The sequence below is a fragment of the Equus quagga genome, chromosome 5, assembly GCF_021613505.1.
Source record: "Equus quagga isolate Etosha38 chromosome 5, UCLA_HA_Equagga_1.0, whole genome shotgun sequence".
Lineage (NCBI taxonomy): Eukaryota > Metazoa > Chordata > Mammalia > Perissodactyla > Equidae > Equus > Equus quagga.
In genome coordinates, this window is record NC_060271.1 from 50,461,402 (window position 1) to 50,473,424 (window position 12,023).

General features: G+C 39.4%; 1 protein-coding gene across 4 annotated transcripts in view; it reads right to left on the reverse strand.

Moving 5' to 3' along the window:
* Positions 1-11,649, reverse strand: part of LOC124239957 (sulfotransferase 1C2) — a 38,935-nt gene extending 27,286 nt beyond the window's left edge. For 2 of the 4 annotated variants that reach the window (XM_046662483.1, XM_046662482.1), the window contains exon 1: positions 11,263-11,649. In XM_046662483.1, coding sequence (XP_046518439.1) covers positions 11,263-11,470 — 208 coding nt within the window. In that variant the 5' untranslated portion in view covers positions 11,471-11,649. The remainder of the gene's footprint in view (positions 1-11,262) is intronic. The other 2 variants (XM_046662486.1, XM_046662484.1) reach the window with 1 other exon arrangement.
* Positions 11,650-12,023: the final 374 nt, after the last annotated feature.

Sequence of the window (12,023 nt, forward strand, 5' to 3'; positions counted from 1 at the left end):
CAGCCCTGCCAACTCCTCAGTTTTCCCAGAGACACCCGTTTCAGACTTCTGACTTACAATGTGAGATAATACATTTGTGTTGCTTTAACCTGCTAAATTTGTGGTAATCTCTTATGGCAGCAATACCCTATATATACATTGCAAAACACTCACGGATGCTATGATGGGCTGAATGTGTCTCCCTAAAATTCGTGTATTGAAATCCTAACCTCTAGTACCTCAGACTGTGATGGTGTTTGGAAGCCAGGGTCTTTAAAGAGGTAATGAAGTTAAAATGAGGCTGATAGGGTGGGTCCTAATCTGACTGATGGCCTTGTAAGAAGAGGAGGTTAGGACACACAAGAAGACACCAGGGATGTATATGCACAGAGGAAAGACCACGTGAGGACACAACAAGAAGGCAGCAGTCTGCAAACCAGGGAGAGAGGCCTCAGGAGAAACCAAACCTGACAACACCTTGATTGTGGACTTCTAGCCTACAGAACTGTGAGAAAATAAATTTCAGTTGTTTAAGCCATTTAGTCTGTGGTATTTTGTTATGAAAGCCCGAGCAGACTAATATGGATACTTTTCACTAAAGTTCAGAAACCAACTTTTTATTTTGAAAATATTTCTTATATTAATTATACCACTGAATAACAAATAGCAGACGAAGAGAAGTTTCCCTTTATAGAATTATTTCAACAAATAAATAAATAATAAGTTATAGAATTGTAATGTCCTTTTGCAGCCCTTAGTGATCAAAGAATCTAGGCATTTAACATTCCTAACGTCATGAAAGGAAAGAAAACCAGACCCTGTGTGCCTCTTGATGAGGAACACATTACCTATGAAGTGGTCCTGCCCAAAATATTGAACCTGAATCTGATTAAGCCTCTAAATTCAAGTACCAATTTACAGAAAGTGCAGAGAAAACTGGAACATGTTAAACTATACCATGGCTAGGCAATCAACAAAATCTAGATCTTGTGACAGTCTACAGGGAAAGAATACACTTTCTTTGAATAAATTGCAAGGGAATTGAAAAAAAAGATGGGAGTGTCGATGAAAATAATCCATAACCAATCTATAAATGAAAATTTGGGTGAGTTCATTCTGAGCTTAAATCTGAGGATTATAACCTGGGAGAGTCTTTCCACAAAGGAACAGAGCAGTCCAAAGAAGTGGGGGTATACAGGGTGGTTACATACCCTCAAAGAGGATGTTTCACATATGATTGAAATGTCCCTTTTACAATAGTCATGAGGCTGCTCTGTCAGCACAGCGATAGATGGAAACGGCAGATAGGTCTGCTGTCTCAGTGAATGCCACGGGGTGGCAGGTGTGTTGCCTCTGGCTGGGGGGTCACAGATGAGCGCTGCAATCGGTTCCCAGCCTAAAGAAAGATGCTTAATCTTTAAGGAGATGCCAACGTTGGGAGGGCGAGAGAAGTTGCACCTTTATCTCAAGGGCCTTTGCTCTTGCCATAGGGAATCTCTAAAGCAGATATACAATGCATGCTCAACTGCCTCGGTCAGGCCCTTTTGGAAAGACAAGGTCAAGCCGAATTAGGTTTACACAAAATGGCTTCCTCATATACTCCAATATATCCTATTATTTGCCATTTTTATTTGTCAGGAGGAACCTGTAGATTTACAAAAATGTGGCAGTGAGGAATGAGAGAAGTAAATGGGTTCAAGACATCTTTGGAAGGCATAGTCAATGGCACTTACTGATTGTTAAAAAGAAACAACAAGCCCAAATGGAATCACTTGCACTAAGCCCCGCTGAGACTTCATACCTAAACTAATTGCAGTTTCAGCCTCCCCCATGAGTGGAATTTATACTAATCAGTCTGGAATTTCCTGGTCAGCGCTAGTGAAGTGGTCTGCCTAGGAAGACCTCTGCTTTCCCCTAAGAGAAGGAAACCTTGCCTGAAACAATCCACTCTTTTCACTTCCTTGTCCCAATATCTTTCTTCCTATAAAAACCTTCCATTTTGTTCACCTCCTTGCAGCTCCTTTCTGCTTACTGAATGGGATGCTGTCTGATTCATGAATGTTTGATAAAGCCAATTAGGTATTCAAGTCTTCTCAGTTGAATTTTGTTTTTAACATGGCTAATCTGATGTGAAGTGGTGCAGCAGTGAGCGGAAGTCAAAGGTCGTGTCTGGATTTCCAGCTTGGGTAACTGGGTAGAGGGAGACGTCATTTATTGAGAAAGGGAGCACTGGAGGGTGAGCAGTTCCTGAATGAGGTGGTTGTGAAGGGATGGCAAGTTCACTTTGAGGGGTCTTGAGTTTGAGGTACCTATGGGACATCCAGAGGAAAGGGCCCATAGGCAGGTGTAGTGTGGGCTTAGAGCTCCGGCCTGGAGATGATGTTTCATTGAACACATAGGCCAACTTTGTGTTAGGCGTTGTGCTTTCAGCACATGGTGGGTAGTTGAAGACCTGAGCCCGGCTGTGAGAGTGTGTGAGTTCAGAGTACAGGCAAGAACATGTGGAGTCCTGACAGGTGGCTGCATTCCAGGCCAACAGAGAAAGGAGAGCCACCAGAACCTGCTGCTTCCGAAGACCAGGGGGGTTAAATAATTTAACTGGCTCATGGAATATAGTTTCCACTGTACTGCTCTGTGTTAGAGGCCCATGGGGGGCATGATTAGACCTAGCTGAAGGGAAGACGTGCTTGGGAAGGATAGTCAAGGCAACAGGGCAATGTGGTGGGACCATAGGGTCTAGCAGTTCTCACAGGAGGAATTCCAATCATTATGACCTCTCCCTTTCCCCCTAGGTCCCTCATTGCTGGGCCACATTAGTGCATCGTCTTCACCCTTGGAGAGAGGGGCACTGTGCTAATGTGATTTATAATAAGAAATATATATCTTGGTTTTTGTCCAGATCTCCTGGCCCACAGCTCCCAAAACCTTTGTAATTTCTTAAGTGGTTAGAGTAATAGGGGCATCTTTTGTTTTAATATTTTCTTTTGTCTTCAGTTCCTGAAATAGCTTCAGAGTGATAAGGTGAAATGGTGCTTTTGTAACTAAACACTTTCAATCATATCTGAGTTTATGTTAACAAGATGTTTGGAAGGCCCCTCAACAATCACATGTTGAGAGCTCATTGCCAAGGGAACCAACCATGTAATGAGAGGGTCAGAATTTTCAGCTCCTCCCACCCCTTCCCCATCTTTGGGGAGGGAAGAAGGGCTGGGGATTGAACCAGTCACAGTGGCCAATGATTTAATCAATCATGAAGCCTCCAGAAAAATCCCAAAGGTATGGGGTTTGGAGAGCTTCTGGGTTGGTGAACATGTAACCATGGGCCCTCTAGAACCAGATCAACTGATCACAGAGTAATTAAGAGTGATTTTTCAGGAAGTGAAAATTGACCCTTGTCCATTTCAGGCTGGTTGAGACCACCAACCCATCAAATTGGCCTGCACAAATGCCCGGTAAGTGACCATTTTGACATCAAAGGGCTGAAAATTCCACCCACAGATCATACTAACACCATCATTTTATGAACATGAATCTTACAAAGACCCATGAAGCTTGACTATGCTTTCACAGATCATTGATTACCTCTCGTCTCCTTACCTCCCATCATCTATCTTCACACTTCAGACCACCCTGCCAAACATCTGATAAATTTTGCCCCAAGGCCTGGATTGGGGAGACACATCTGAGAGTGTTTGCCTCCTGTCTCCTTGCAGATTGATCTTGCAATCAATCTGTATTCTTTTCTCAAAAGCTGATACCATAATACTTGGCTCTTCATGCACATTGGGCAGGAGAATCCAAACTTAGTGTGGTAACAATTTTGGCAACCATGAAGGGACTAGGTGCTATGGCTGCCCACCCAAGGCTCTGGAGCCCCCAGGGAGGTGTGGGGTCTTTTCCCTGACCCTAAGTAGCTGCCCAGACAATTTTGTCTAGAGGCTCAGCTGATTGGATTCCCATTTCCTGCCATGGTGCCCCAGGCCCCTTGGTGCTCTTTTTCCTTTTGAAAGAAGAAACAGTGCCTGGATCAGATGTCTTTTGGGAGAGTGACCTTGTAAAAACATACCTGTGCCTAAATTGTCTAATAGTCTTGTCAGAATTGTGGGTTAGAGTCCCACTCCAAGGGAAACAATATAAAAGGGCTATAGCTGCTGGGACGCTCAAGAGAATGGGTTAGAATCCCAAATTCTGGGTTAGTATCCCAGAAAACCCTTGTTTAGAGTCCCAGAATACTGGTTCTGTGTCTGTTCATGTTTGTCTACATCTGATTATTTTATTTGTGAGAGTTGGCTGTTTGGGGACTGAGTTTCTCAGTGACCATAGCAAATTCTCTTTCGAAACTACCTTGTTTGTTGAGACCACCTTGGAAAAAGCCCCCTGAAATGGGAATAACTGTAAATGGCTGTCAAGATAATCCAGGATAATTTAAAATTACAGTGGCCACTTTGGGCTCTTTTTGAGCCTCCAAACCGAGAAACAAGGAAAATCTTTAATCTTTAAAGAACCAAGTGCTCCAACTTCCAGCATAATTGAGCAAAATCTAAAGGTTCTGGAAGCTGTAAATATTTACAAAGAACTTCAAAATCTTACTAAGCTTGTTTTGTGTCCTAAGGGCTTGGCTTGGTAATTGTAAAGTTCAGGGGGTTCCCAAAAATACTGTTGGACAAAAATGTGGTGGCACCCCATTTTGTGGTCACAGATGGTTGGAGAGAAATGTGAGTGGCACTCCCTTTTGTGGCTAAGGGTCCTACCAAACTGCCGTCACCTCAGGTGAATTACATTGGCCGTTAGAAGGAATGTTCTGATTAGATAACAACATTTAAGAGTGCACTTAAAAGTGAAAACTTCAAAATTCCAAAATAACCTTATTGAAAGTTGTGTTGCAAGAAGCTAATAGAAAATTAAGTTATAAAAGGTACTCAAAAGAAAAGCATATTAGGTCATGGCTTTATAGACACCCATGTAATCTACTCCCAGAGATAATGAGACTCAGAGAGATTTTCTGGGAAACTGCTACATTAAAGATTAATAGAGTTGCTCAATACTGCCAGGTATAGTTACTGCTCATCCTGGCTGAAACCTGACAAGATATTTGAAAGCATTTAGCAACTTACAATCAGCAATTTGGCCAAACTGGAAGCTGATATAAATAGCTGATAGGAATTTTTGGGGCAACTTATTCTCTAAGCTAAAATAAAACTAAGCACTCAGAGGGAAAGAAGTGAATTAGGGATGATATAGTTGGACAGGTAGATCAACCTATAATGTCATTTAAGTTACAACCCCAATATCTGAGGAAGTAAGAGCAACTGTCCTTAAGAAAATCTTAGAAAAACTCAAAATGAAGCTCTAGATTCAAAGTCCACCCATTTCCCTTATCTCAAAAAGTGTGTAATCTCTCCGGGGACTGTTATATAGCCCATCACCAATTTCTAAGATTGAAGGAAAAAAAAGTAAAAAAGGAAAGACAAATGGCCATAAGAGCACTCTTGCCCAAAATCTAGCATCTAGACTGTCTTCGCCACAAATATTAGTAGAAAGAGTTTAAAACAAAATTTAGATTCAATTATTCTTTCATAACTAGTGAACCTTATATTACTGTACCTGATTCATGGCAATAATTTTAAAGCAACAGCTGTGGAGTCTTTGTGTACTTGTCTCATAAGTATGTTATATGTGTGTGATATCTTACCATCAGATGATATGATTTCTAAAAGAGTTCTAGCCAATTGACTTAAAGTAAGTGCTTATATAAATTATTTCCAAATGTAATAAAAACTAACCAAATCCTTTTCAAGTTAGCATGATATAAAATAATCTTTGGTAAATGGAAGCTTATTTAAGTTTTTTTGTTTGATTAAAATAAACATGTCTTCAGAGTTGTCAGCAGTGGATATGATACAAACATGCAACCTTCATTCTACCTGGGTTTATTAGTCAGATAAGCTTATATTTTCTCTGCTACAAAATTTGTCAGCAGAGATAATAGCTTAGAATGATAGCTGATTTCGTCTAATGTCTCATGAAGTTTTTGTAGGAAATCTAAACATAACTATTGGAAATGAGTAAACTAAATAGATGTAAGTAAGATAAAGTGTTTGGGCAAACTTTTAAACAATAATTATACTTTACAGCATGTATAATTAAAATAACTTCCAAAATCTCCTGGTAACTTGAAACTTTGAAGTTTTGCCAGGTTAAATTAAATGATGGAAAATTCATTGAATCTAGATCATTTCCAAATAAGATAAAATATTAGACATCATTGCTAAATATAAGTTTATCTACTTTTGGCTTCTTATTACAGAGAAATCAAAAGATGTCTGGGTCTATTAGTAAACATGTCTTGCATTTTATTAAAAAATTATTCTATGAAGTAGCATGTTTCTAGAGGCTATGAAAAGTATTTATAAACTTGCCAAGCCACAGAATGCTAACGTAAAAGACAGTTCATAGTTGCTTACTTCTTAGTTTTCATTAAAAATTAAGGTTTATAGGGGTTAAAATTCTGGTTAATATATGTGATTAAAGCTATTACAATTAATAAGGGAAGCATCTTTGCATTCAAAGAAAGTAAGATGTATATTTTTAGTAAAGAAAGTATAAAAAATAGAGATATTTTTGTTTGTTTTGTTAAGAAAGATAAATTTGTCCTAAAATACTAGAAAGGAAAGAAAGCATAGGACAAATTCTGGATGTAAAAAGAAAGTTATAGAAGGTTTGTGGGAGAAGAACTCTGAGGAAAAACTATGCATGGTCAAGTTGGCTAAGATTAAAATGAATTTAATTAAGCAAATGAATTTTGATATCAAAAGTAAGATGTATAAGATGGTACAAAATTAGAATTTGGTCTTCCTCTCTTTTAAAAGGATAATTTTCTTAAAATTCTAGTCTGCTCTTGATAAAGACATTATAAAAAATTTTTCTTTATTTTGAGTAAATCTACCTGAGAGACAGAAATTCTATTTTGTCATAATAATTTCCTATGCTCAAAATGATGAGGTCTCTCTATTAATGTTTTTAAAAACTGTTTAATTCTCTGTGTTTGCCTTTACTGTGTGGGGGATCAGAATTGGCCACCTCAAAATGTGTCTCTTTGGCTTGATTATTTTTAAGAACAAAGACTCTGAAAGAAACTTTGGCCTTCCCCCAACTGCCTAAAAGAATTTAAGATAGAAGGCCTGTTCCAGGAAGGAGCTAATAGCATAACATAACATTGTCTATAGCCAGCCCAGCAAATACTTTTGTAACAAACATTTCCATTTCCATCCCCATGTAAATTGCCTTCCTCCCCTTTGAAGTCGCAAACCACTACCCTCAGCATCCTCCTTTGTCCTTAGCTAAAGATGCTAATTAAGGCAATGGCTTTGGACTTTCTGGTGAGTTACTCAGCTTTCCTGGGTTTTTCCCATGTACACATGTTGTAAAGCTTTGTTTGATTTTCTCCTATTATTCTCTCTCTCGTCAATTTAATTCTTAGGCCAGCCAGAAGGACCCAGAGGGTAGAGGAATTGTCTTCCTTCCCTACAAACATCTTATGCTGTCATTTTGGTTAAATGGATAACTAAGCATGATTTCGCAGTGAGCTATGATCCTACTTGACCAAGTGTTTTAAAATCTTTTGATATTTTTGACAAACTTCATCTGAGACTTCTCAAAGAATTTATTCTCTCTTCCTATAAAGAGGAAGATATTAAACTAATTAGGCTTATTTCATATGTTAAATTACATGGGAAGCATTGTCAAATAAATGATGATAAACCTTCCTAGGTTATGTTATGTGGGTCGATGTTATTGGTATAAATGTTTTAAAAAATTCGCAACATTCCTAAAATTCTGATCTGTCCTGGTTGTCAGTCATAATTCTAAGTTATTATTTTAAAGCATTGTATGTCACAGAAATAACCAAGTTTCTTTGTAAATTGCCATTTTTGAGTCTTTTGTCATTTGCAAACAGTTGTTGTTTTACTCTGATGTTTTTGCAGATGTATTTCATCTTCGGAGAGATTCATGGAAAGGATTCTGACTCTTACTCTAGAATACAAGTTTCTGAGAAACTTTCAGATTATAAAACTGAGCTGGGTAAGAAATTACAGAACTCTATTGGAGAAACTGATGACCTCATAAAACTGCTAATAGAAGATCAAGATAAAGAGTTGGTTACATGGGACTGAATGAACTGATGAGGATGATTATAATTTTTATGACTTTTTGTTTGAAATGTTGCTGATTTTCAAAATGTCTTATTTTTCCAGATTTAAGGAAACATTTTCCTCTTTTCTCTTAAGCTAACTATGACTTATAGCAATTTGATAAATTATGCATTTGTAAGCAGAATTGAAATATTTATTTTTTCCTCCATGCCTGATCCCTCCACAATTTGGAAACTCTTTGATGAGTAAGTATTCTTATTTTCATGGCACTATAGTTATTTGTATAAATTCAATAAGAATCTGATCTTCTTATAGCAGGACAAAATTGGAAACATTGGTTATATTACCAAGGCTTTGACTGGAATGTCATATTTGAGAGAAATATGCAAGACCAGACAACGTTACAAGGATTGACTTTGTGGAACAAATAAAGCCACTTGGAAATATTGGCCTGGTACCTTGCTTACAAGGTTCCAAGCAAACTTACCAGGTGAGTAAAGAAGTTCACTTCCCTGGCAGGTGCAAGAACCTCAGGATAGTTTGGGGACCTCAAGTAGAGAAGAATTCACCCAAATCTATATGTATTTCAGGTAGAGCCTGATGACTAGTCCTTGGCTTGGCTTTCCTGGCCTTGAGACGCCTTGAAAGTTTAATCTGAAGTTCCTTATAAAAAGTTCCAGCAAAGCAGATTTTAAACAGCCTATGTGACCAATTGCTATTCTTGCTGTGCTTATGTAAATAATTGGGTCAAGTTTGCTGAAACTAGAATTATTTTGCCAATCAATTAGTCTTAATTTGGCTCTCTTTGGTAAAAATGATGATTTTAGAGAGAAAAATTATGTTTTAATAGAAACTATAATACAGATTTGTGGATATTAGATTCTAGTTCTGTTAATTATCTATGGAGATTTTATTTTCTACCTGTAAACTGGACTGGATCCTGAATTCTTCTAGTCCCCTCAAATATCTGGCTACAAATCTCCAAACTAACATTTTCAATTTATTTCCATTTGGAATCATTGAGAATTAAAATGACACTTTTTCCTGAAACCCTGCAAACTGAAGTTGGACAGCTTGATATAAACTTAAGAGAGATTCATGCCTGTTGCTGTGTAAGCCACTCAGAAAGATATCTGAACACTGGATGACATCATCAGAGACATTTCAAGCTGGAAAAGATGCTTTGACCCTGATGTCTAGAAATCTTGACTGACTGTCCCCTGGGCTCAGAAACTGGTTTATAATTTGCTCCAACAATGACACTTGTTTTTCTTTCTGTTTATCTATAAATACTTATTAAATACCTGGTTACTTGCTTACACATTATAGGCCTAACTTTGGGAGCCCACCTGCATCACTGCCTTACCAAGAGACTAGTTCCATGAGAGGCAACAACCTAAGCCCTTTACCAGTGGGAAGCAGCTAGAATGGTTGTCACTCATTTCCCTCAAGAGTGAAGAATGAACAACAAAAAGGGGGGTGGTTTGTAACCATGGGCCCTCTAGGACCATTTCAACTGACCCCATCTTATCAACAGAGTAATAAGAGTGGTTTTTCAGGAGCATAAAAACGAGCCCTTGTCCAGTTCAGGCCAGTTGAGACCATTAACCCATTAAATGGGCCTGTAGAAATGCCCAATAAGTGATCCTTTTGACATAAGGGACTGAAAACTCCACCCTCATACTAACACCACCATTTTGTGAACATGCATCCTATGAAGAGCCATGAAGCTTGATTATGCTTGCACAGATCATCAGTTACCTCACTTCTCCTTACGTCTCATCATCTATCTAGACACTTTAGACTGCCCTGCCTTTCATCCCATAAATTTTGCCCCAAGCCTAGATCATGGAGACAAATCTGAGACCATATACCACCTGCCACCTTGCAGATCAATCTCACAATAAATCTGTATTCTTTTCTCAAAATCCCATGCTGTAAGAATTGGCTCTTTATACACATTGGGCAACAGAACCCCAACTTTGTGTGGTCACAAACATGTAGAGGTGCTTGGAGGGCAGCAATCTGGAGAGGGCATGGAAGCTTTGTGCCTCTTCTCACATACTTTTCCCTATGCATCACTTCAGTCTGGCTGTTCCTGAGTTATATCCTTTATAATAAATCAGTAATACAGTAAGTAAAATGTTTTCCTGAGTCCTGTGTGCTGCTCTAACAAATTAATTGAAACTGAAAAGAGTCTTGGGAACCTCTAGTCTCAAGGAGGTCTGTCAGAAGCAGAGGACTTGCAATTGGACTTGCAATTGGTGTCTGGGGTGGGGAGTGCAGTCTTGTAGGACTGAGCCCTTAACCTGTGGGATCTGATGCTATCTCTGGGTGGATAGTGTCAGAATTGAGTTAAATTTTGGGACACTCAACTTCTGTCTGGAGAATCTGAGACTTTCTTGGTGTTGGAATCCTCGTTCTCTCCAACATCTGGTCACAGAAGTATTCTATGAGTAGTGAGTGAGTGGTATAAAGGAGAAACAGAGGAAGAGTTTTGACTTTTACAGGCACAAAAATCACCACTTGAGTAACCGACTGTAAGCTTTTTCACCCTTTCACATCAGGTCAGATCAGATTATGTTTGCCTCCTTTGTGAAACTGTCCCTGACTCCACGGACAGAAATAATCATTCCCTCACATGGAACCCTATAGTGTTTTGTGAATTTTATAGTTTTTACTCTACTGTCCAACAATTACTTGTACATGTCAAGCCCCTTGAAGCATGGGGATCTTATCCAGTCCTCTTTGCAGGCCCAGTATTTGTCTTAGGCAATGGCTGGGATGAATGGAGAGCCCTTTTGGGGAGAACTAGTCACGGGCAGAGAAGTAGAGCTGGTTGGGGAGGAGGAGAAGGGAGAGAGGGTATTTGGGGAAGAGATCACGGTGGGAAAGAGATGGTATTATGAGAGAGGGAGCTTTTGGAGATTTTTGCCTCAGGCCCCTGAATTTCTAGGTCTAACATTGTTAGGCTATGTCTGTTCATTACAAATATCTTTTATCTTAGGTTCCTTAAAATATTTTCCAGCTTGAGTTAATCAGTCTTATCTATACAGCAGCACCTACATTACTGTAGTAAAGATTAAAGTAATGAGTTAAGTAAAGGATTTCTTTTAAGCCATATTCTTACCTTCAAGCTCCAGCTGAAAATTAGCAGCCCAAAGGCCTGGCCAAGGGTCAGTGAGCACAGAAAGTGCATTCCAAGGAAGCAGGGCAGTGTTCTCTCGGGATGGCAATTGCAGAGGCTCAAATACCACCGTGTCAGAGGCACATGGGACCTTCAGCAGGGAAAGGCTCTTTGTGGGGCTCTTGGTGTCAGTGTGGTAAGTTGGAGCCATTCTGGAAGAATTGCTACTGAGCAGAAACAAACCCTCTGACCCAGCCTGAGGAGGAGGAACTGTAAATGATCACTCAAATGTGGCCTTAGTCATTCTGCAAACCTCAGCTCCCTTGAGTTTATGCAAACTCAAGGGCTGTTTGGAGGAGAACACTGTTCCTTCCTCTGGGTTCATGCCCAACATCTGTGCACACCCATAACTGAGCTCTGCAGCAGACCTTGGCTCTTGTGCTGCTGTGGCTCCTCTGTATGGAGAGAATCTAAAACAGCTGGGCTTGTGGGAACATGGGAAGTGGCTGCAGGGCCAGATGCATCCAGCCCCAAATGGGCTCCTGCTCCTTTGGTGTTCTGCTTTCTGTTCTTGGCTCCTTGCTTGACTCACTTTCTACATTTATGACATAGACAGTTCCTGCCTCGAATTGATGTTTTAAGATTAAAAACAGCAATGTTAATGAAAACACCTTGCCTAGCACATAGTTAGTGCTTAAAAATGTTGGTTCTTCTTGCCTTTCTCCCCAAACTGTATTCATCCAAACCTAAATGCAGAGAGGACA